General features: G+C 34.6%; 1 protein-coding gene across 1 annotated transcript in view; it reads right to left on the bottom strand.

The window, feature by feature from the left end:
• The window catches only part of PLCZ1 (phospholipase C zeta 1), a 46,703-nt gene that overhangs the window by 18,366 nt on the left and 1,066 nt on the right, over positions 1-27,271 (bottom strand). Inside the window, exons 2-7 of the mRNA XM_046013833.1 lie at positions 16,227-16,458; positions 12,213-12,414; positions 7,833-7,977; positions 2,852-3,001; positions 1,787-2,017; positions 158-305 (exon numbers count right to left, since the gene is read on the bottom strand). Of these exons, the coding sequence (XP_045869789.1) occupies positions 158-305; positions 1,787-2,017; positions 2,852-3,001; positions 7,833-7,977; positions 12,213-12,414; positions 16,227-16,458 (1,108 nt within the window). The remainder of the gene's footprint in view (positions 1-157; positions 306-1,786; positions 2,018-2,851; positions 3,002-7,832; positions 7,978-12,212; positions 12,415-16,226; positions 16,459-27,271) is intronic.

The raw sequence follows: 27,271 nt of genomic DNA on the forward strand, positions 1-27,271 counted from the left end.
TGTGACCTGGGGCATATAGCCTTTTATTTAACTACATTAAATATGTTGAAATTTCATGAGAATATAGTTTTCATAAATGTCATTGATCAATCATGACATCTTAGCAGTGAATAAGAGTAGTTTAAATACTACATCTGTTTGAATCATAAGAATTTACCTTTCAACTTTAAAAGTTTTCTGGCTTCTGACTCCCCAATAGAATTACTTTCATTAAATTGCTGATAGAGTCTTGAATATTGAAAGCTTCTAAACTTCTCAGCTTTGGTATAAATGACAAGATCAGATAGGGCCATAGCCACTTTTACCTTTGTGGTATAAAAATAAAATGCAGTAATTTCACATTTTTGTAATAAATAATTTGAAAAACTCCTTTTCCAATAAAGAAAATATGTTTTCAGATCAGTTACAAGTCTTTTCATAAGATTATCTCCTCAAAAACTAGTTGGTATGCATCAATGTAATTATTTTTCCTGATGATAGTATTTAATGTTAACATGAGACAGCATACATCTAAAATCCCAACTAACATAGTAAGTATTAAAGATGACAATTATGACTATTTCCTTTTTCCCAAAGATCCCATGAATTTTATAACTTGAAGACATTTAGTTATGAGTAAGTGTATGTCCAGTGTGATCTAAGATTTGGGAATAACTTCTGCTGTATGGTACACCTTTGTTCTTGTACATGCCAGCATCTAGACACTCTACCCTTCTGCTAGCTCCTTCTCAAGTTTTGTTTTGGGAAAACATTCCTTGCTCAAGCTCAGTCCATGGGCTTAAGTACTGATAATGTGGCTCAGACCTGGCTAATCAAGGCTTTGCATTTCCCTAGCAATAGCAGTTGACTCTGGGCTGTGCCCATAACTGGATTTTAGTTAATGCACAAAAACATTTGCTTGGTCATCTGAGAGATAGAAGGTCTTAAACTGGATTTGAATCTGAAAGCATACAAAGCTAAAGCTTTGCAAAGTCTTGCACCAATGTAGAGAAAGTGAATCCGAAGTTGGAGAAAAAAAGTTCTGTGGACTTTGCTTGAGACATTACGCCATGTTATTCCCAAAATCTGAACCACTTTCCCTGAACTTTTCATTGATGGGGGCCAATTAACTAAATCACATTTTATTTAAACCAGCTGAATTAGTTTAATGTCACTTGTAACTCAAGATACCTTCTTTCATCATGCTAATTTGTATATTTATAATACTACATATTATAATGGTGATTTTCTTATCTCTGACAGTATGGTCTCCTTCAGGGGAGAAATATTATGTTGTTTGTATTTTGTACATTACACAATGCCTAGTACATAAAAATGCCTAAGATTGGACCATTAACAAAACATTAAACACAACCAGAAGCACCTGGGTGGCTCAGGTGACTAGGTGTCTGACTCTTGATTTCAGCTCAGGTCATGATCTCATGGGTCATGGGAACGAGTGCCGGTCGGGCCCCACTCTCAGCAGGGACACTGCTGGAGAGTCTCTCCCTCCCTCTCCCACTGCCTCTTCCCCCACTTGTGCCCCACTGTCTCTTTCTCTCAAATAAATAAATAAATAAATCCAACACAGGAAAAGATATAACTTTAAAAACCAACACAGGAAAAGATATAACTTTAAAATTTTCTTTTTCCATGTTAATTTTTTCCAAACAAGTTTTAAATGATAGACTAGAATTTTTATAAGGAAGAAAAAGATTTTCCCTCCAAAAAAAAAAATTAATTCTCTAGTAAGAAAATACAACAACTTTTCAATCATTTGGAAGATTTTCACAAAGTATCATCTCACCCTCCTTCTCCTGAAAAGTGATAATCCAGCTATACTTATTGTGTCTGATTTCTCTTCTGAATTGTCTTCTAAAACAGCCAATGATTTCGATTGTTTGACTTCATCATCCACATCTTGATCTATCTCTTCATATTCCTCTACCTGACCATGTTTATCGGAACCTTTTCTTTCACGAGTTTCCATTAGGGATCCTATTTTCTTGTTTCTAACTAATATTTTGAATTTTAATACCTACAGAAATGATTTGAAAAAGAGAAACAATTACACATTTACAGGGACGTTTGAATTTGAACAGTCATTGAAAAGTCTTTTGTCATGTTTGCAGTTAGCCCACAGTAGTAAAATACGTAAGAACTCCATCTTTTTCCATACTCCTCTAATACCTTAATAGAAACCAGTGATAGTATAGTATTGACCAAAATTCACCCCAAAATAAGCCTGTTATGACTGGGGCTTACTGTGGCTCCATTTGTTTTACATCCCACAAATTCCTACTGTTTTAAAAAATTGGCATACATGAAAATTATATGTATGTGTGTATATATATATACACATGTATATTGTATATATTTGTATACACATATTGTATATATTTATGCATAATTATGTATAATGTATATTATTATATATTTATTTCTAATACATTATATAAATAACTCTTTTAAAAAAAAGAGTGGGGGAGGGAAACCTGCCGCCCAGATGCTAAGGAATTGGACAAGACTTTGTTAACAACATATATCTTTGCCTCTTTCTTTGCCTTTGCCTATAAAACATACCAAACTCCTGTGGCCTAGTATTAGCTGACTTGAAATATTGGACTTATGGGGTAAGACTCATAATAAAAACATGAGTTTTTAAACTATATCTCTATATATTCACTTTATCAACATACACTTACCTAGATGCTCACAGGAACATTTCCCAGGCAACACGTGACAAAGAGACACCTCTATACATCATCAAAACTAAGCATTTTCATTGATCTCTTCTTACCCAGTTTTATGGATCAATATAATAATGACATGCTTTGTCTTATTAACCTGGGCTTCTCAGACAAAAGGTTACCTCTGGTGAAGGTAGTTTGTCTGGAAAATCATCAAGCATATCAGAAAGCAAGGAATCTCCAAAAACACACTGCAAAATGTCTGCCATCACTTCTTGTTGGGGAGGGGAGCAGTGGTTTTCTAAAGAGAGCACCACGGGGTAGTCAGATGTCTAAAAAATTAACCATTGCTATGGTTATTGGTCAGAATGCCTCAATGATTTTAATGCAATTAACAGAAACAGTTCATCTATTTTAAAACTTACATTCCATGTTCTGTACTTTTGCAAAATAAATATTCTTTAAACTGAAAGTACTTTTGAGTTTGACATAACAGGGAACATTAAATCTGTATAAAAAGGAAGATTACTACGATTTATACTAGAAATATAGGAAACAACTGAAGCATCCAACAGTAGGTATTTGTTTAAATAAATTATACCACATCCATTTAAGGGAATGATATAAATCTGGTAAAATGGAGGTAGAGCTATATAGAAAGTTATCTATAATATAGTCTTACGAGAAAAAAAACAAGTTGCTAACAAGTAAAATTCTACATTTTAATGTTTTAAGCATATACATATTGCTTACCATGTATATTAATTTATTTAGATATTTTTAAATATGAAGGAAAAGCTTTAGCACAGATAAGTTAGAGGAGATGTTAATATTCCACTTTTTAAATCTCACCTTCTATATTCAAAACTCATGGCTTTATAATTAGAAACAAAAATAAAGATACAATAATAAAAAGAAACCATTAAGTAAAGATGGCCTTACAAAGATATTTTCTGCCTTTTGTCACCACTGTACATTTGAAATGTGCCTCAAATAGAGAAATAACATTTATTTTGGGGTCTCATTCAAAATTATTTTCTATATTTTGTTTCCTATATATTTATCAGGGCACAATTTTACCAACTTGTTAACAAGCTATGGACTTGCAAGGTCTGTTGCATTATCACAGACCTTTGAATAGGAGATACAAAATTATGCTTTTTAAATGTATTTTAGTTTCTTGTGGCTGCTATAACAATTGACCACAAACATGGTTGAAACAAGAGAAATTGATTCCTTCATAATTCTAGGGGCCAAATTTTTAAACTCAGGTTCACTGGCTAAAATCAAGGGAGCAGCAGACTCTAAGGGAAATCTATTCCTTGCCTCTTACAGCTTCTGGTGGTCCCCAACTTTCATTGGCTTGTGGCCATATCATTCCAATCTCTACCCCTCATCTTCATATTGTCTCCTCTTCTGTGTGGAATTGGGGCCCACCCAGCTAATCTAGGATAATCACCTCATCTCCAGATCTTTGATTTCATCCATTTGCAAAGACTCTTTCCAAATAAAGTAACATTTATAGGTTCCAGGAATTAGAGCCTTTGTGGGCCCTTATTCAGCCTACTACAATAACCTCATATATACTCACATATCTATATATATGCCCTAGTCTAATATAAAGAGAATGGTGTAAATTTTTTTTCCAAAGATAAAAGCTGATTTTGAGATTAGGCAAAGTAATGGCTTAGCAGGCAGATCTCTTAATTAGCCGCTGACACTCACCTGGGGAAACTTCTTTTTTTTTTTTTTTGTCTTCTGTGTCCTTGGCTCCACCTTCAGGGAGGGTCCTCTTGACTTTTACCCTCAACCACATTTAAAGTCGGTATTGAGGAGTTTGCTTTCCTTAATACCATGCTACTTTTGCAGCTCCCTTCTTGACCAAGGGTTGTTCTAAGCCTCATCTAAGAATCATACTTGTGTTTTATTTTGCCATGTTGTATTATGTTGTGTCTAAAAAGTTACACTCTTTATAAGCTTCCTTCTAATAAGTAACATGGGCCAGTAACTATATCCAATGTTCTTTCCTAGTCATAGTTACCAAGTCTATTTTATTTTATTCCTCTCTCTTCCCCAAATTAATGGTGACTATCTTGAGTAGAAAATTCAGCCTTCATAGAGGAAAACACAGGCAGGACCTCTGTGACTTCAGCTGCAGCAACTTCTTGCTAGACACGTCTCCAAAGGCAAAGGAAACAAAGGCAAAAATGACCAATGGGAACGTCCTCAAGATAAAAAGCTTTTGCACAACAAAGGAAAGAGTTGACAAGACCAAAAGACAACTGACAAAAGGGGAGAAGATATTTGTAAATGACATACCAGATAAAGGGCTAGTATCCAAAATCTATAAAGAGCTTAGCAAACTCAACACCCAAAGAACAAATAATCCAATCAAAAAATGGGCAGAAAACATGAACAGATATTCCTCCAAAGAAGACATCCAAATGGCCAACAGACACATGAAAAAGTGCTCAACATCACTTGGCACCAGGGAAATACATATCAAAACTGCAAAGAGTTATCACCTCACACCAGTCAGAATGGTTAAAATTAACCACTCAGGAAATGACAGATATTGGCGAGGATATGGAGAAAGGGGAACCCTCTTACTTTGTTGGTGGGAATGCAAGTTGGTGCACCCACTCTGGAAAACAGTATGGAGGTTGCTCAAAACATTGAAAATAGAGCTACGCTATGACTCAGCAATTGCATTCTTGGGTATTTACACCCAAGATACAAAGGTAGTGAAGTGATCCAAAGGAGCACTTGCACCCCGATGTTTATAACAGCAATGCCCATAGTAGCCGAAGTATGGAAAGAGTCCAGATGTCCATCACCAGATGAATGGATAAAGAAGATGTGGTATCTATAAACAATGGAATACTACTCAGTCATTAAAAAATGAAATATTGCTATTTGCAACGATGTGGATGGAACTAGAGGGTATTATGCTAAGCAAAATCAGTCAGAGAAAGATAATTATCATATGATCTTGCTGATATGTGCAATTTAAGAAATAAAACAGAGGATTAAAGAGGAAAAAAGGAAGAAAATAAAACAAGACAAAATCAGAGAGGGAGATAAACCATAAGAGACTCTTAAACAAACTAAGGGTTGCTGGAGGGGAGAAGGGTGAAGGGAATGGGATAATGGGATGATGGACATTAAGGAGGGCATGTGATGTAATGAGCACTTATAAAAAACTGAGGAATCAATGACCTCTACCTCTGAAACCAGTAATACATTATATGATAATTGAATTTAAATAATAAACAAATAAGAATATACACAGATATTATTCCACTTGTATAAAGTATAAAAACCAGAAAAATTAATGTGTGATATTAGAAGTCAAGACAGTTGCCAGCTCTTGTTTAGGAGTCAATGACTAGGAAAGGCATGAGAAAGGGCTCTGGCTGTTAGTTATGTGTATTCAATTTGTAGAAAGGTATCAACCTGTATGATGCTGATTTGTACATAAATATAATACACATTATATTTCAATAATAAGCTGTAAAAAATGAAAGGTGGAAGTGAAAAATAAATAAGTAATAAAATAATCTTGCTTAAAAAAAAAAGAAAGAAAATTCAACCTTTGAGCTAACCTTTGCTACAAAACTGAATCACTATGTTCACCTGAGAAGTCCCATTGAGTCTTTGTTGTTCAAAAACTTTTTTTTTCATTCCATCTCTTTCACTTTAAATCTTAGAAGCTGTAAGGGTTTTCACCCTTTCATGGCCTGTGAATTTCTCCCTCTCTCTGCCCGCCTCTCTGCCTACTTGTGATCTCTCTCTCTCTGTCAAATAAATAAATAAAATCTTTAAAAAAAAAAAACTTATTGAAGGGTTGCAGAGAAATGAGGAGAGGAGGGTTAAAGTTGACAACAGTGATTTAGGCTTGAACACAGGAGTTTCCAGTAACTGAGATGGGGAAGACCATGGGAAGAGCAGGGCTGAGAGAAAGAGGAATATCTGAAGCTCAGTTATAAACATGTTAAATATGCCAATTAAATATGCAAAAGGATGTATTGGACATACTTGTCTATGTTGGTATAGAGTTCAAGGGAGAGAAATAAATTTAGAAATCATCAGAAATAAGATGTTTAAGAGAATCAATTCCACATATCAATGCTTTATACTAAAATAGAAAATTTTCATATTTTACATGTATATTTTATAAATTTTTAGTATTTTATACTCTCACATAATAGAGCAGTCAATTTAAGTTTGTGATTATTAAGTTACATTTAAATTTATAGATAATATATCGACCTACTTAGGAGAACTTTAGGTTTATCAAATTTGTAAGTTTAATTTATTAGCTATACATTGTTTAAGTACTCAGTTAGATTTTGTTAAATCTCTTCAATGGCACTGCAACTGAAATACTTAAGAAATAAATCAAATATACTAACTTTACAAAAACAATTTAAAATGTCTGAAGGTGCTTAATTAGCCAAGTTTGTAAATAGAACCAAGTATTATTCTAAACTGACTGTTATAACCCATTCAATTAATAGACTAGGTTTTGTAGGCTGAATTTAGAAACTCTCAAAAGAGCTAGATCTTTGAATCTGTAACTTTAATAAAGCCAACAATAATTTTTTTAAAAATTGAGTAAACTTCTAAACATTCTCTGCTGTATGAATTGCTGTCATCATAGTCATAAAAACTAAAAAATCTAAGTAATACATTTTTGACAGGTTTTTGCTTTTTGAAAATAAAGTACTTGAATATTGGTAAAATATTTACTATTGTATAGACCAGTATTTCTCAAACTTTTTTTGGTTGTAACTCAAAGAAATGTATTTTACATTGTAAGACAATACACACACACACACACATATATCATTGTGTTACAATGTAAAATACATTTCTTATTGTGAGTTACAGCCAAAAAAGTATATACATATATACTTTTATATATACACAAATATATATATAATTTACATATATTATAATTAAACAAAATTTCCCTGAAACATTCATCTTACTACTTGAGATTAACTTTGATAAATCTACCTTTAAGTACATACTACATAGATCATAACACGTAATTTGAAATATCACTGATCTAAACTAAGGCCAAACATTATCAGATTTTGAAGCAAGTAAATTATACTGTGTTTAGATAACTATAATTTAACAAAGATACGCACGTACTAGGAATGCATATTTCTCTATTGCTTGGATAACAGTTTTAAACAGAAGCTTGCTGGTGAGTGTGTAACCGTGGTAAACAACAGGTTCATTTTGTGATCCATCCCAGCAGTCAATTTCCAGACAACGGCATCCTTTCACAAGGGCACTAGCAAAATTAAAACAAAATAAATTGTCATTTCTGGATCCTTAAAAACGTATGCCAGAGTGTCAAAATATCCCAAAGACTATTTGTGATTTTGCAACAAATGTATAACAGAATCCATCAGAAAGACAAGTAGCTGTGTTGAATTGAGCACACTTCTCTTCTTTTCTTTTCTTCTCTGTTTTCTGTGAGCACAGCCTGACCTGGAAGTAGTATGAGCCATCCCTAGTTCCATCACCACCAAGATGGAGCAGTGTGTTGTGCTATCGGCTCTGAACCCTTTAATTTCTCCGTATTCCTTACCCTCTCATTCCTACAAGGGTAGGAACTGAAATTCTAGTCTCATAAAAAATGTTAGGTATAATTCACGATCAGAAAACATGTATTGTGTTTTTATTAGAAAAAAAAAAAATGGGAATTCTAGGGATATAAGAAAATAAGTGGCGAGCAGACATAAGTGATGTCCTAAAATACAATCCTGGAAGAGAAACTGAATGAAAAGAGAGCTGACTTGAGACATCAGGATTTTAGAATCAACAGCCACATATCGGGAAGTAAATAGAAGAAGACCCCTGCTACACTCGAATATCTTTTTCCCAGAGAAGACCAAATTAACACTTGTTTTCCAAGTACATTGAGTTATCCCACTGTGTCTAGGCCAGTGGTATTCAGTCAGGACAATTTCACCTCCTAGGGGACATTGGGCAATGTCTGCAGACACTTTGGGTTGCCATAACTGGGAATAGAAAGGAAATTTGCAACTGGAATTTAGATCATAGAAGCCAGGGTTACTGCTCAACATTCTACTATGCATGGAACCAGCACCGCGCCCCGCCCCCCCCCCCCCCCAGCAAAGAACGATCTGACCTCCTATGTGAAGATTTGAAAAACCCTGCCCTAAGCCATAAAAGGAAAAGGGAGTGTGGTCCCAATACCAAGTACCTGAGAGAAAATCAGCAGTTCCTCCAAACAGAAGCAAGGGAGCCATATGAGAAAATAGAACTTTTAGATCTAGTACTTCTTGGGGGATCAAATTTAGTCAACTTTCTAAGGATATGACTCAAGCAATATTAAGGGACAAGTGTTAACTGAACAAAGATAAAACAATTATGACCCCAAAATCCAGGTGCTGAATTCAGAAAATAAAGAGATCTTATGCTCCTTTGGAAATAATATAGATGAAAGTTGGAGGGAACCCGAGGCGGCAGCATTAGAGGGGAAGGAAATCTTATCTATCCTGGAGGCTTCACCAAAACAATGCAAAATATAAAATAAAATAATTAAATATCTTTTGAGTTTTTTTGAGGTTTATTTGTTTTTTAAGACCATTTTTGTTTTATTTTTTTAAGTGTACATGGTTTTATTCAGGCATATAGTGATGCACTATAATGTAAAATTTCAGAGTTTTTTTATCTACTTATTTTTGTTTTGGAGGAATGACCTAGTGTGCTCTTCAAAGAAAATTTTCTTTACCCATTAATATTTCCATGGATGAATTAGGTGATGATCTAATTTACGTACAAGTCCTAAACTGGGTTATATCTGTAGAATTCAAAATGAATGTATTTCTCATCTTGTAGATTTATTTACATATTTAGATTTTAAATTGGAAAAGAAGCAATAACAATTTTTTATTAATTGCCATTAAAAAATATTTGCATTACTCTCCTCTTTGTTGATTGTCAAAGTAAATTATCTTGTCTTTTTTTGAACTGCTACAAAATATTGGTCCTCTGGGCTGTTACCAGAGAATAATCTTGAACGTTCTGCTTGGAAAACCAAAAAAAATACCAAAAACCAAACTGTGAAAGAAAACTTTCCATGAAGGAAAACCCAAATAATACTGGTTCTTGCTACTTCTCTAGATAGCTTTAATTATCCTTAGATCAAGCCAACCTTTACCAAATTGCTTATTTCCACTACATAGTTTGGTCCCTGGCAAAAATGACTTTGAGTGGATTTCACTGTGTCAAGCCAACTCCTTTTATTCAGGGGCACGTAAAAGAAAGTAATGTCTCTCCCAATGGTGTTAGGGAAACCACTTTCTACTATTTCACACTGTGTCACCTTTTTGGAAATGAATAATAGAAATTTCTCTGTCACTCAGTTAAAAAAATCCACTTAAATAAGTTTAAGAGGATTTTCATGGATTAAAATATTTAATGCTATAAGGTAGTTAATATTAGTCTTCCTCTTTTAGAGATGAGGAAGTTGAGACTCAAAGAGGTTGTAGCAGTCACATAATTAACAAAGGAGGGAAAGAGAGGAAAGATCAGCCCCAGAAACTTTGCATTAATCGATCAACATTACATTATTCTACCTCTCATGCATAGAGAATTTTTGAAAAACTTGCTTTCTAAAATTGTATCTTCCACAAGTGGGTGGAAGAAGTGTAATTAAATTTAAATACAATTAAATTAAATTAAAATTTAAATGTTAGCTGGGTGGAACATTTTATTCATTCAAAAGTAAATGTTTTTCTAATGCATTTCTAAATCAACCCAACTAAAATGCATATTTTCTCGTTTTTAAAAAAATTATGAGTAGAAATTTCTGTAGTGAAAGTATAGCTACGAATTGGGTTATCCTTATGGAATTCTCAATGGATACACTTCTGAGCTCATGGATTCATGTGTTTACACAAGATTCCAAATGGGCCAAGCCATGTTTATTTGTGAATTTGGTATTATCATGGAATTATGAGCTATCTTTTCCACCCATGATTTCCTTAATTAGTGTCAATCGGTCACATAGCTTTGATATATTGATCAATCTATATACTCCCAATTCTATTTTTCTAGTTTAGATATTTCTTCTAAGTCCCAGATATGTATACTTAACTGTCTGACCTAGCCCTTTGACAAAGAATTGGTATCTTAACTAAATGTGGAAACTATCACACTCTTGCTTCTGCCTCACACCCTAGAATGATCTCATCAGGTTTCACTATCTCTGTCAATAGCATCATCGTATGCTAAGTTATCAGGCCAAAAATCCTGATAGTATTCTCTTTCCTTATACCTCCCTTCAAATCACGTAGTAAGTCTTTTTGGCTCTGCCGCCTTAACATATTTCAAATTCAACCACTGATCTCAACCGCTCCCTCATGAGTTCATCATCTACATAAACATCAACAGCTGCATTGCTACAGTATCTTCTCCAGTCATCTTCTACCTCCAATCCTACACCATCAGTCTTTCCTGAACAGTAGAAAGTGATTTGAATTATGACATCATTTTAAGGAAAACCTCTCCAATGACTTCCTATTGAAACTGGAATAAAATCTAGTCTCCTTTCCATAGCCTCTAAGACCCTCATAAACTGACCCTATCTACTTCCTCAAACTCATCTCCTTTCATTCTCCATTTTTTTCCATACTTGGAAGCAAGCCATACTTGCTTTCTCTCATTTGAATATGCCTGAGCATTTATTATTTCTTCTACTTAGTGTGCCCTTCCCACCAAATATCTCTGAGGCTTCCTCTTGATCATCACTCACACTCACCTCTTGAGAAGTCTTTCTCAAGTAAAACCCTCCATGCCACCATTACTTTCTCTCACATTACCCTAGTTTACCCTCTCCATGAGACTCATCTGTCCCTGAAAATATCAATCTGCCTACCTGCTTCTGATGTCTATTTTCATGAACACATAAGCTCTGAATATCTTATTCACCAATGTATTCTCAGCTGACTGCCTAAGCTGACGCCTGGTATTGACAGTGTGATACACTGTAGAGTGCAAAATTAAAGGTGTAGCATAGATCACTTAATCTATGTAAATCATTTGACATATAAATCTATCTAATCTATAAGTGACAAAGTATATAATTTATCAATTTATGCATTGCCTTTACTTGTAGAATCATGTCTTAATGTCTGGGAAATAACGTTAACCATATTTTTAAAAATCTAAGATATTTTGGTGAAATAAGATAAGAACATTCTTCTTCATATGGTTTCCTATAAGAGGTACCCAAATTATTCAGGAAACCTCAGAGGGACAATAATCAGGGAAAGGAGGTCATCAACAAGCAGAACTTGAAGGAAAATGTATGATACTAAAACAGAATAATTATACAGCCACCCAAAGGTTGGCTTTCTAACATATTCACAAATCAAAATTTATTTTTCTTATATTTTTGTATAACATCCATAGCCTTCTTTTACTGTGAATTACCACTTACTGGAACTTCCAAGTGCTGTAAAATGTAACGGATATAAAAATCAAAATAAATACCTTATGTATCCCCAAAGGTCACTTGGTCCCAGTAACTGGTCAGATACCAAGTATGTATTATGTGAACTTGAAATAAAATAATCATTTAATGGATGATTCATATCTTGATAAACTTTTCCACAGTCAGTTTTAAATATTAGACATTCAGGTGAACCCATGTATCTTATAAAACCTTCAAATGACATCTGGTGTGCTCTTTTAACTAGAAAAAAATAAATTAAAGAGATGCAGAAAAATCATTAACTGTATAAAAATACATCACATTAACTATATAAAATATCTGTATAAATATCTGTGAAATAACTCTACAAATATCATTAACTGTATAAAAATTACATCTGTAGTACAGCATGTTTCTAAAACATTCATTTAGAATTAATATTGACACTATTTCTAATTTTTCTGTGAAAACAAATTTTTTCTAATGAATACCCCTAGTTCTTCTATATCAGCATTCAAGTAGAGAGTATATTATTTAATTCATCTCTGATTTTTTAATGTTTTAAAAATACATACGAGAAAATACACATATCATAGGCCAATGAATTTCCATAAGCTAAACATCTAGATAAGCAGCACCTACCTCAAAGAACAAAACATTGCAACATCCCAGAAGCCTGCCTTCTGCTAACTTTTCACTTTCTCCCTGCTAACTCAGGTGTATTCAGTGGTCTGACTTCTAAACACCTAGCTTAGTTTTCTCTGTTTTTTGTGCCTTAAAGGAATGAATTCACACAGTATGTATTTTTTGTGGCTGATTTATTCTGCTCAACATTGTTGCTATGATTTATTCTTATAGTTGCATATAGTTAGACATTGTTTATTCCCATTGTTGGGTAATATTCCATTGTGTGAGTACACCACAATTCTTTATCAGTTCTGTTCTTAAGGAGCAGCTAGATAATTTCCAGTTGGAGGCTATTACTAAGAATGCTGCTATAAAGAACCAGTACATGTATTTCATAGCAAATATGGACACATTTCTGTTGGGTATGTACTTATGAATGGAATTGCAGGATCATTCACATATTAGCATCTCTAGTAAACTGTCTCTGAACTTTTATACCATTGACATATTATTACCAAAATTATGTATTTAAGCAAAACACTGACTCTGGAATCAGATAGTTTTGGTTAAATCTATTTACTTCTTACACATTAAGCATGTTACTTAACTTCTCCCTATCTTTGGAATGATGGTAATCATAGCTCCTATCCCTATATATTATTTACATAAATTAGCTCTATAAATGCTAGTTGTTATTATTATTTTATTGTTCATAATTCAGTTTGTCTCAAAATGACAGGTAGTGTGAACATTCATTTTAAACTAGAGAGTGATCCTTGGCAAAGAATTTTATTTCTGGGAGTTTATACTATAGAAATAGAGACTCAGACAAAGATTGATGTGCAAGAATGCTCACTCACGCTAGCATTATTTATAAAAGCAAAATAATTGGTGGAGAAAACAAATTAAGGCTCAAAATATGATACAGTACTAAACAGCAATTAAAAATAATGTATCAGAAAAAATATATAGTGACAAAAGTAAATGTTTATTACTTCATAAAAGTGAAAAAGCCAGCATTCAAAATGCTATTACAATTTTGGCTTAAAAAAATGAAAGCTAGAGGAGAATACATAAAATGTTTAGAGGCATGCAAACTCTGTTTGAAATACATGCAAATTTAGGAGTATGAGAGCATATGGGCAAATGCATCATGTTTGTAATAGTAAAGATTTGCATAAATTTCTTCTTTTTTCTGGAGCTGTGACTGCTTTATAGCTCTTTTGAACTACTGAATAATTAAGGTAATAACTTTGATAATGGGATAGGAGAAAAAAAACTCATTTTGTGCCCTTAAAAGCTACCAGATTGAGATGAGAGTTAATCTAACAGATATTTAAAAGCCTCATTTGGTACACATCGCATTCAAAAGTGGGATGAGATTGAGGAGCCAGCAGCATTTGAGACTACCCAATCATAATTCTAATTGGCCTTAACAAGTGATCAATAGCATGTAAATGAAACACAAGGTCTTGTGTGTGTGAAAGTATCTAAGGCTGAGGGAGGCTTAAACAATGAAATAGATGAATTATAGTTAAAATGAAAACACAGTTCCAAGATGTCACTGCCACCAACCCATTATCCTTTTCTATTTTTTAGATTTACCACCTGCAGGTAACTGTGCCAAAGTAAATTTTTTTTTTTTAATACTCACTACTACATCAGTGCTACTCAAAGAGCTTATCTGTGGACTGGTTGTTTCCAGCCAGCAGTTGCATAAAGAGCTTGAGCCAAAACATAAATCAATTCACTACTTCTTTAGATGAAGTTTTTGCTATTAAAAAAGCAAGTAGTCAGCTAAACTCATCAGCCATGCTTAGTGATATAGCTGTTTTACATCCTGGTGCAAGCTCATTCTCTTGTTGCAAACCTGCAAAAATTTTAATAGTGATCACACCAAACTCTTACTAGTACTGCATTGTCTTACCACTACAACTCTCCAAAATCTTTTCATGAAAATAAGTCATGGAGCCCAAATCCTAATTATAATCTGCAAGACAGTCGTGAGATCCGTCCAATACTTTTCTTCACTTGACCTCAGAAACTTCTCCCATTTTGTCACATCACGAATTCATTCTCATCATTTCAGTCTCAGCTTGAAGGTCACATCCTCAGAGTGGACCATTCTAAACACCCAGCCAGAACTAGTCTTCCTGGGTCTTTATTCTCTGTCACTCACAGTATAGAGCATTCTGTGGAATCAGGCTTTTATATATTTATTTATTGTCAATCTCCCTCATCTCCCCATCATTAACATAAGATCTAGTTTGCCTTATTCTTCATAAGACAGTATCTCCAGTCCCAGAAGCAGATTTGGTTGCCACAAATAAATATTTGAATAAGTCATGAATATACGACTCAACGAGGAAATTTTTGATTTTGTTAGAACCATATTATCATATATTAAACACTGGTACATTAACTAGTTTTCAAAGGCAGAACTTGAACTTTCATACTTCCCTTGTTAAATAAATATTCTGAGCTATTTTATTAATTTGTGTACAGCTAAACACTACTTTGATGGTTCTTCTACATAATTATGTGAATGTTTTATTACATTATATATTTATTATTTCATTTAAAGATAAGCATAAGTGGAAAAAATGTGAAGTGTTTTACCCATTAAAAAGTGGGACGAAGATCAAAAATTATATGACTCATCATTAGCTTTAACAGTAATTTAATTCAAACCAGATGACTAGGGACACCTGGGTGGCTCAGTCGGTTAACATCTGCCTTCAGTTCAGGTCATGATCCAGCCCCATGTCAGATTCCCTGCTCAGCGTGGAGTCTGCTTTTCCCACTCCCTCTACCTCTCCCCCCACTTGTATTCTCTCCCTCTCTCTCTCTCTCAAATAAATGAATCTTTTAAAAAATAAAATAAACCAGATGACTATATTCAAAAATGAAGGAAAAGTGAAAATTTTTTAATGTTTGTGATGTTATAGACAATTATGTATATAAACAATGAAGAAAGTAGTGATTTTATAATATTTTAGTTTTTTCCTAGAATAGTTTTCACTTAGCTTTAATACTTCTATATATTCTTCAATAGTATAATGTATAAATATAGAAGACTGACTATTACTTGGTGTTTAAGTTATTAATGAAAATGAAGACTCTTTCATCACAGTACATGTAACAGAATCTCATCTTGCTTTCCAGGCCTAAGCTCATCTCTGAACACTTAAGAGATATACCAAGGCAGTTTAAAAAAAAAAAAAAAAGGAAGCTGGTCAATGAAGTAGGAAAGAATGTATTTGTTTTTACAGTGCAATTTTCTAAAAGTACATATATAGTCTCTAAAATATAGAAATAAAATTGCCAATATTTCACATTATCCAAAATAAATTTGACCAATCCAAAAATTTCAATTTGATAACTGTAATTCATAAAAAAATACTTCACATATAGATATTTGAGAAAACTTTGAAATGTAAGCATACCTTCTTCAATAGGCTCATATTTTTGAATGATCTCAAAGGCAGTATTTCTGGTCATGTCAAGTGCATACTGTTCTTGTATCAAAAACTGAAGCAAGTTTTTCTCAAAAAGAAATTTCTGGTTTTCAGAATATGTGTTGAAAATCTCAATAATTTCTTCTCTGTGTGCCATAATTCGATAAATTGATCTAAATTCTTCTATGGTGATTCTTCCTTGCTTCAGCCTGTCATTAGCCTACTAAAAAAAAATGACTGCTGGGCTCACATTATGAATATAAAAAATACAGAAAATAAATAGATTAACGTATTTGCGTAATATACATAACAATTAATACTTGAAGGAAGATTAATCTTACATTGGATTCTTATCTCAAATAAAGTATATAAAACTACATTAAATGATGCCAAAGTTGGAAAAAGGTGAGTGGAAAATCACCACTTAAAACCCAGTGGCCATAGTGGGAATGGAAAAAGGTGTGGGAGATGATGAGGATTCTAGGTTGTTTTTCAATTACATGTTTCATTTTTCTCTTCCACTTTCCTTCAGTACCTTCTTACAGCTATGTGAGACGGTTTGTCATCCCATGCCGCTGATGTGCATAAACATCAGGGTAAATCAGAGATGTTCAAGGTCACTGTAAACTTCAGAAGCTGCAGGAGTGGTATTAGCACTACAGTAACTGCAGTAGCTACGTAGCATCTTGAGGAAGTGGAAGGTGCATAATCATTGAAGGACTTGGGGCAGGGACCAACAAGGTGGGTTCTGGTAAGAAAGAGAGTGGATTCACCTGGCTCTTCTAGAAAATTCATGTTTGAGCTTTATGAGATAGAAACAAGAAAGTGGGCTGAGTCCAGTTATTAAAAGCATCAGAAACACTGTGAGGTTCTGAGTAGGAAAACAGCTAGCAGAAATAAAGGTGTAGAATAACCAGTTGGGCATGACCAATTGGAAGCAATGGAGAACAGCAGGATGGAACAGAGAAGTGCAAACCATGTGGGAGGTAGTGAGTACAAGCTAAAGAACACGGATCAGTGAAGTTACGAACAGAGAAGTCACGAGGACTCAATGTATTAAAATGTTATAAGCATTGAGAGAAATCAGGAATGTCTAGAGTTGGGGAAGAGTTAAAAAACAAAACAAAACAAAAAACTAGTAGAATCACTTACAAATAGAAAGCTTTGGAGAGTAGGCAGTACACTTACAAGGACCTTTAATTTCAAATGAGGCTATTTACTTATATTTTAACTTTCTCATGACATCACAAACAGCTTGAGTACAAGGAACACGTGCTGAAGGACCATTATACTGTGGTAAAAATCTGACAATTTATAAACAGTTGGAGCTAACATTATATCCCTAGTCCCAAAGTATGTGGGATTTGGGACACATAAATTAAACTCTCTGAGCTTCCTACTCTTCATCTGAAAAATGGGATTTTTCACTCCCTATGTCATCAAGTTGCTGTGAGGACTGAAAATATACAATAAATGGTTGTTCTAGATATCAGTATATTGCTATGTCTTATTAAGTTCTGCTTCAAGTTCACATCATCCAGCCTATTGTCTCATCTTTTGCACTTTTGTCCATGAAATGAACCTCTAACGGTTCAACAGCAGAAGTTCAGTGGTAGACCAGGTGGTTGGATATGAGGGATCCAAGAGGCAGTCTGAGCTGGGAATCAAATATGAAGAGCATCAGGTTAATTCACAAGAGTATGAATCCATGTATATGGAGCAGCATGAGGAAGCAGGGACTGGAATGAAGCCCCAAGTGGGAATGAGATGAAGATAAGCTTGGGGGGAAAGCTGGGATCAGTTCTTGTCAAATTGGGCCCAGAGCTCATCCAACAATAATAGCACCTTAAAATTATATACGCTTAAATAATTCATATTATCAATTATCTGAGTAGACTAACAAGATTCAACTTACTATTTTTAAATTCTGGATTAAAGCCAATGTCATAGAATTAAATTTATTTTATTTTAGCCCCATCCCACTCATAATTTGTTATAAGATCTTTAACAAACCCATAAAAGTCAAGTGTGCCTGTAATTCCTGCCAATTTGGTTATACAAAACTGTGTAAATTAAAAATTACAGTCCTACTAAGTAGCAGTATAAAATAAAATACATTATCTGCTAAGTAATGAAAGTTTTATTACTCTCAAGCAAGGTTTAAACTTGGCCATCTGACTTGTTCTGTTTTGTTTTTCCCAAAAGATCAAAGTTGTCCTCTGATACTAGAAAAAGTTAGAGATGTAAAGTTCAAACAAAATTCCACAAATCCAAATAACTGCTCCTTGATCCAACACAAAGGAGTTAACAGTCAAACATTAATTCAATTACCAAAAAATAAAAACCATACCAAATAGGTGAAAATTATATTACTGAAGATGGAAAGTTTTCATTTTAGTGGAAAGAGAGAGGGAAAAGGAAAGCAACAGAAGTCAGTAATGAGGGAGCTTGGGTAACAAAATCAGCAGTAGGGGAAGCAGGAAAAAGGAAAGTGATGAGCAAGAAAGACTCAAATCTGAAGACTGACACGCATAATAGCAGCAAAACTGACAGAGTACCAATGTATTTATTTAATATTTCCCCTGTAGGAGAAAGCTGGAGCTCAGAACTCTTATGTCAGTTGTCCCCAGTCCCACAGGCAGGGTAGACCAGGATTTGAACTAACTCCAAAACCACACAGAGAAACATCAGGAAGAAAGACATGTCAGTACACCATCATGCATATTGACAGTATATAAGTAGAAATAAATTGTGTAAAATACAAATCTGATCCCATTAACCACCTGTTAAATTGCTCACTTATTTCTTTTTTGTCTTCAAGACAAAACCCGAACTGTATCGTGTTGGCATCCCAGGTCCTTCAAGATGTCTCTGATGGTGTCTGCTCTAATCCTTTTCTTTCCTGTACCTCACACTTTGAGTGCTCTGAATTAGTTACAGTATAAATACCAAACTATCTTGCTATTGTTTCTTCTGTCTGGAATACCCTTCTTTCACTTCCTAACCTACTAATTTTTACTAATTCTTGGAAAAGTATCCTCCTCTAGAAGTCTTCCCAAATATTCTTCTCTGTCTCCCCCAGGCCGCATCAGATAGCCCACCTCTGGGTTTTTATAAGACTCTGAATCTTCTTCTATCATTAAGTTTATTACCCTGGAATGAAAGCTCTTTTTTTTTTTTTTTCTAAATCCCTTCTAGAATGGCCTTGGACAGGAAGCTTGTCATTTGTTTCTTATATTCTTAGTACCTTAAAGAACAAAAGAATGCCTGACTGAAGGTATTAAGAACATGATCTATCACCTAAACAATTTTATGATTCTGGTGACATACGTGTATTAAATTGGATAAAGAGTTGATATATCCCTAAACCTAGGAAGAATAGGGAAAGATATTTTTAAATACAAATTACTAAAAATATGCAAAAATCTCAGGCCCCACTTCAGGGAATACAACAGGTTTTAGAAATGTTACATGTTAATCATTTACAAATATAGCATAAAATAAGAGCAGTGAAGCAATTTTTCTCTTGTTTAAAAAAAAATTCATGAAGTGGTTAGTCTCTACAAGGCATTACAAAAAGAACTTTACCAAACAACCCATTCAATGTTTACATATAATTTAAAAATATATGTCTTACCTTAAGACCGTGAACACCATGAAGGTAGGTATTTTATCCTTTTTATTCCCAATGCCTAGTACTGGACCTCCCCTAGCATAGGACATTAGTGACTATGTTTGAATGAATGATTGAAAACATAAGTATAAAAGAACATATTAGGGGCACCTGGGTGGCTCAGTGGGTTAAAGCCTCTGCCTTCGGCTCAGGTCATGATCCCAGGGTCCTGGGATCGAGCCCCACGTCCGGCTCTCTGCTCTGCAGGGAGCCTGCTTCCTCCTCTCTCTCTGCCTGCCTCTCTGCCTAGTTGTGATTTCTCTCTGTCAAATAAATAAAATATTTAAAAAATAATAAAAGAACATATTAAATTGATTCTATTGATATTCTGATAGTATGTTTTCAGAAAACAGAATTAAAGCTTTTTATGTTACCATTTTCCCTTGCTCAGGTTGCTAGTAAAAAGATAAGGTGTCACTTAAAATAAATGACCTCACAAGAAAGTTGAGCTATCAAAACACAGAATTCACTTTTAAATTAAGATGAGGTGTTTCAAATTTGTCTCCAAAATTACACTAAAAACAGAGTATTCAAAATATATCACAGGAAATGATATGACCTGCCACCTTTTCCCCCAAACTCTGACATACTAATTTAAACTGCTTAAAAACTCTATCTTCTGTCTCCCTTTCTTCCTAACTAAATATGTGAATCAGAAATAAAATTGGGTACTAAAGATGTAAAGGCAACACCTTATCAGTGCCTCTGTACACTCATATTCTAGAAAAGGAAAGCTGACATGAAAGTGTTACAATGGAAACTTTATACACAACAGGAAAAGGAAGTTGGGCAATTCTTCTTGGAGACAAAAGAGGATCTTTTTTTTTTTTTTTAAGATTTATTTATTTGACAAAGAGAAATCACAAGAGAGGCAGGCAGAGAGAGAGGAAGGGAAGCAGGCTCTCTGCTGAGCAGAGAGCCCGATGTGGGACTCGATCCCAGGACCCTGAGATCATGACCTGAGCTGAAGGCAGCGGCTTAACCCACTGAGCCACCCAGGCGCCCCCAAAAGAGGATCTTTATAGAAGAGGCAATCCTGAACTTTCATTGAGAAGAAAGAATGGTTGCCTGAAAGTGAGGAGGAAAAGGGTTATTCTAATAGTTGGGATCAGAGCAAATAAACACATGACAGCACAAAACCAGAGTGTGATTAAAGAAGATGTTAGTGAAGCTGCAGTGAGTGATAAGGGTGAAGTCAAAACTACATCCTCGGGGCCCTTGGATTTCACACTGAGGCTCTCAGACATCATTCTCAACCAGTGACTGATGAGTTATAATGAGGGAAGTCACATAGATTTTTTTTTTAGAAAAATCATTCTGGCAGCTATATACAAAGTAGGATTGAAAACAAGGAACCAATTTATAGGGCTTCAAATTTTAATGGACATATAAGTTACCAAGGGACTTGATAAAATGCAGAGTCAGCTTCAATATGTCTGATTCTGCATTTCTAACAAGCTCCCAGGGGATGCCAGAGATGCTAGTCTGAGGAGCGCACTTTGAGTAGATTGCCGTTGGAGACCAGTTGACTTTGTGTAGGAATAAAATAGACCTTAAAAGATTCGAAAATCTGATGTGGAGGTAAGGTAAGAGAAAGAGTCTGGGACTCTCTCGGGTTTCTGGCTTGGATAGCTGAGAGAATGGTGCTGCCATCACCAAGAAAAGAGAGAAAGACAGTTTAGAAAAGAAGGATGGTTTATTTTAAACACAATAAAGGTGAAGTATCTTCATCCAAGCCAAGACAGCCAGAAGACAACTGGTTGGGATGGGATGTGAGGACTGGTGTATTACAGGAGAAAACACAAGGATTTTGCAGGCAGCCAGACCCAGACATGAGTATCCACAGTAATATGACATAAACAAATTATATCAACATTCTTATCCTCAATATCTCTATGTGTAAAGAGAGACTAATAACAACTTCCTTGGATGTATGTTAAAATAACGTATGCAAAAACCTAACACAGCGCCTAGAATATGGCAGGTGATGAACAAATAGTAGCATACATGGCTTTGTTGTTCAGGATAGAAAATGTATGCTTTGTTCCCATTAAAGTGGTAATGAAAGTCTTTGAAAGGCAATAAGGTGGTGACTCAGAAAGCTCCAGAACTCACCTCCTCCCATGGACATAACCAAGTCTACAACTACATATGGGACAATTCCCTCTGCAGGAAATCCAAAAACTAGTTCATTGAAATAATGTGCCTACATATTGGGCAAAGGAGAAAAATATCTGTATCAAAATAGGGCAGAGAGGCTGAGACATAATCTGTCCACAAACGTGGACACAATCAGTCCACAAAATGGTGACGTGTAATTGGGAGAGAACCCACAACTCTCTGATTCTCCCTGAGGAGTGAGGGCTTTGGACCCAACTTCTAGTCCCCAGCTTTTAAGACTTCCACCTGAGAGGGAGGCTCCCAAAACACCCAGCTCTGAAAGCCAGCTGCGGCTTGTGTTGGCAAGATCCACAAAACTATAGTAAATAGTTCTTAACAGTTCACAAAGACTCATGGCGGCTATCCCTCCAGAGCCCACCACAGAGGTATCCGACTACCATGTAGTTTTTCCCTGAAAGAGGCCTATATGCTTATCTTAAAAGCTACAGCCTGAGAGTCATGCTTTGGATCTGACACAGGTGTAGGAACAGACTGCAATCTTCCTCCGAGACCAGGAAGGCCCGCAGGTACCATCTTCATGTTTTCTCTCCATCTCCCTCCAGATCACCAGTATCTCCCTGAAAAAAGCTTGTGCACACATCTGGCACCCAGCTTTTACAGCTGCCACTCAAGGGATGAAAATCCCTTGACAGCCTGGATCTGGCGGTCAGTAGGGTTTGTGCTCACAGGTTCAGCAGAACTGTGGCAAACAAAGAGAAAATCCTTGGCCAGTTGTCCCCCTGGAAACTGGTGCAGAGGGAGTTGATAGAGACACCCACTTCCAGTCTTTCTTTGAAAGAGGTGTATGTGTGTACTTTACAAGCTGCCACCTGGGGGATCGAACTTCTAATCAGCCCACATCTGGGCGCTGACTGGGATCCTCCCCTTTGGAACACTGATAGGTCTGGGCACTCCCTCAGTGACTGGGAGCCATTAAGCATAAAGTAGGCTGCTTGGACAAAGTTTGAGAGCCAAACAAAAACTAAAACTGAGCTGAGCAGTAAGTATCATCTTCTAAATGAGGCCACTCCTGTTAGAAGTGGTGTTCCATCTAATGCACAGAAGCTAACACAGAGAGTAAGAGAAGATGAAAAAACAGGAATATGTTCCAAACAAAAGAACAAAACAAATAGAAACAGACTTACATGAAACAGAGACTTACCTGATCAAGAATTCAAACAATGGTTCTAAACAATATGAAGATTACTCAAAAAAATTAAAAATAGAACTACCATATCATACAACAATTCCACTTCCTGATACTTATTCAAAGGAAATAAAATCACTATTTTGAAAAGGTATCTGTACCTCCATGTTTATTACAGCTTTATTTACAATGGCCAAGGCATGGAAACCTCCTAAATGTCTATCAATAGGTGAACTGAGAAAATATGAATAAGATATTATTCTGCCATACTAAAGAAGGAAATTCTATAATTTGTGACATCATGGATAAACCTTGAGGCCATTATGTCAAGTGAAATAAGTCAGAGAAAGACCAATACTATATGATCTCACTTCTATGTGGAATCTAAAAAAATTGAACTCATACATAACAGAGAACAGATTGATGATTGCCAGAGGCAGGGCTGATAGGGGTGGAAGAAATGGGTGAAGGTGGTCAAAAGGTACAAACTTCCAATTATAAGATAAATAGTTCAATATAGATATATTGATATATCTACATATTATGTAAGATATATATTATATAAGATATGTATTACATATGAGAGATATATATTATATATTAATTATATATTATATAAGATATATAGTCCAACTATAAGATAAATAATTCCAAATATAAGATAAACAAGTACTAGAGATGAAGTGTACATGATGGTTAACATGTAGCCATCTAACACTGATGTAACTAACACTGATGTAACATATATAATAATAAGTTCTGGGGATATAATGCACAGTCTGATAACTAAATTAGCAATACCACATTGTATATTTGAGTTATCTTAGAAGATAAGATAACCAGAGTTATCTTAAAAGTTCTAATATAAGAAAAATAAATTTGTACCTATGTGAACTGATGGCTATTTACTAAATTTATTGTGGGAATCATTTTTCAATATACACATATATCAAATCATCATGTCGTACACCTAAAACTAATATAATGTTGTATATCAGTTATATCTCAATAAAACTGGAGAAAAAAGAAAAGTTAATAAAATTGCTCAGAATAGTATATAAAGTAAAAAAAAAGAAGAGAAAATTAAGAACTCAACTTTAAGAGAAGAGCAAAAGAAAAAATGATGGCAGGACAGATGGAAAAGGAATGATCAGAAATTTTAAAAGAAAACTAGAAGAGAGTGATGTCTTAGAAGTCAGAATGGAGAGTAGTTTAAGAAAACAGGGATAAATAAAATGCAGAGAGAGCCTAACCATTGTATTTACCATTTTTAAAAAATTGAGGTTTTCAAGGTAGGTAAAAAGGCAAAATGTATTGCAATGAACCACTGGAGAAGTAGAGAAAGAAATGCGAAAGATTCTTTCAGTTTATCTGTTAAAAGAGAGAATGTAACACTTAGAAAAGGATATGGAGCTATTTGTTTTTGAGATTAAAAATAAGCTTAGACTGTGGAGGACCTACTAAAGTAAGAAATCATAAACTTAAGATGGAACCAAACAAAAATATAAGTGGCTGGGTTGACCCAGGTTGCAGACTTGTAGGGCAGAGGCGACAGAGATGTACTTTCCCTCCTCTCTCTACCTTTTAACTCTCAAACCACTCTACATTGTTGCCAGATTTATTCTAAAATTTGCACTATTTCCCTACTCAAAAATTTTCAATGGCTACCCATTGCCTATAAAAGTAAATACAAATTCCATAGCCTACCACTCGGGATTTTTGTCATCTGGCCATGCCTAGCATTTGCAGCCATTTCTCACCACTCCCTTCATGCATCGAACATGCCAGTCATGGTTCATTACCTTTTACTCCCCAAGCACTTCTCTCACTGTACTCTACACACACTGCTTATCATTCTTCAGGTACCAACAAGAATGCTACCTCTACAATGGCTTCTTTTAAGGAAGCCCACGTTTGGGTCTCTGTCTCCTCAGATTTCCTGTATGTATTGCCTAAGAAATTTATTATAATCTGCTTATAAAATAGTAATTTCTGCCTTTCTTTTCCTTCTGATGAGAGAAAGAGACCACTTTATTAATTTTTAACAATCCAAAATTTCTGACAGAATGCCATCTAAATCTACATACTACAGATTTAATAATGGCTATTAACTGCTTAGAGAATTTGAAAACTTAAGGTAAGCCCAATAATAACATGAATTTTTAAAATTAAGAAGGATGTTATTTCATACTCAACCACAATCAAGAAGGTAATCTCAGGCTAGCAATGTGTGTTGAAATGACACATGATATTTCCTATAAAATATCTTGCATGCTACAAATTAAAGACAATAATAAAGCAATAAAGATTTTTAATAGATTAAAAAATCTTAGGTAATTGCTCCTCAAGTCATGACTCAATAATTAATTTTGTAAAATGAAATTTAAGAATATTTTCCCAAGGTCATGAAGGTACATTGTCTTTACTTAAATTTCATGGTAAATATTTACCCAATAAGGAAATAAATTCACATCAGAATTTATGCCAGCTTCTTAAGAAATCAATAAATATAATGCAATTTTCTATATATTTTGAACAATCATGATTGTTATAGCTTCACCTAATATTTATTGAGAGCTTACTCTTTGCCAAGCCTGCTACTACACATTCACAAATATTTAATATTCAGCACAATCCTGCAAGGTTAACTAGATCAGTATCCCCATTCTGCAGATTATGACGTTTGCTCAGAGAAACTTCTGATTTGCCAAGTACTACACAGTTAAGATCTAGTGGAATAAAGAATCTCCATGCCTGTTGAGCTTGCCAATAACAACAGCCCTGAAACACTAGGAGATTTTGGTCACCAAAATGAGATTCATTATGATTCATTTTATTTTCTCTGGCTACAAGGTGTACCCATGAAGTGTAGAAAGATAAATATCAAAAGTTGAAGCAAAACAGTCCACTGTTTAAGCAGCTTAATTTCTAGCTATCCAGAAAATTTAGTTGGCCAATACACCTTCCCTTGCATTCTATTTAATTAACATTTTAATGCATATATGACAACTTAGCCTAAGGAAGCAAAGTATTGTTTATTAAAGGGCCCTTGGGGAATTACCTTAATAGATAAAAATTGCTGATACAGATCATCAGCCTTGTTTATAGGCAATTTGTGCTTTAAATTATTTGAGGTCATTTGAAAGAGGCTTTGGGAAATTTCTAAGCAACCTCTGCCCCTCTAATTTTTATAATTCGCGTTGTTTTCATAACCACTCCAAAAAGGTTTTGCTAAACAAAACAGACCTTCATTCCTGCCATGTCCAGATAATCATCAGTTTCAGTTAAGGAGGTATTTCTTTACTTGTTATAACTGCTGCACATTCTACATAATACTTGTAAATATGGCATGCATTTTCCTCAAGTGCATTTCAGGTGCCTATCTTTATTTTGCAGATAATTCAAAGCAACCTGATAATCACCGAATAAGATTTATCATATTTCACATTTGATACAGATTTAATACATTACTTCTATATTATATTAAATGTGAATTTTATTAAACTAGAAAGTACATAATTGTTTCTCCCTTTGAGTGACACCACTGGGGGGAAATTCTACATGTAAAGATCTTGCACAAAAACTTGTGTTCTTAGGTCTGGTATTAGACGTGAGTTGATTAAAGTTCTGATAGCTTATGGCAGCACATACTCCTTGCACTCACAAAAGCAAAAGCTGAAATTCTTGCCTTTTACTGCAAGCTCTTAAGAAATATATGTGTATATATATATATATTTCTTAAGAGCTTATATAAATATTTATATAAATATAAATATATATATTTGAACCTCCTCTTTGTGATTTATAAACATGGGGGCTAAATCTTACTGAGAGAAGTACATGATGGGGGGCTGCTCTCCATTGTCTCCTATGTCTCTGCAAGTTTCTGAGCAGAGGCACCAACAATTTCATCAGAACTAGCTTTTGAAGGACGTTTGTGTAATGAAAAGATAGTATCTCCTTCCATAGGAAAGAGCAGGTTTACTGGGCATGATAATAATGATAATGACACCCTCCTGGGCAAAGATCAGGCAGGCTTATGGCTCATAATAA

The sequence above is a fragment of the Meles meles genome, chromosome 7 (genome assembly GCF_922984935.1).
Source record: "Meles meles chromosome 7, mMelMel3.1 paternal haplotype, whole genome shotgun sequence".
NCBI lineage: Eukaryota > Metazoa > Chordata > Mammalia > Carnivora > Mustelidae > Meles > Meles meles.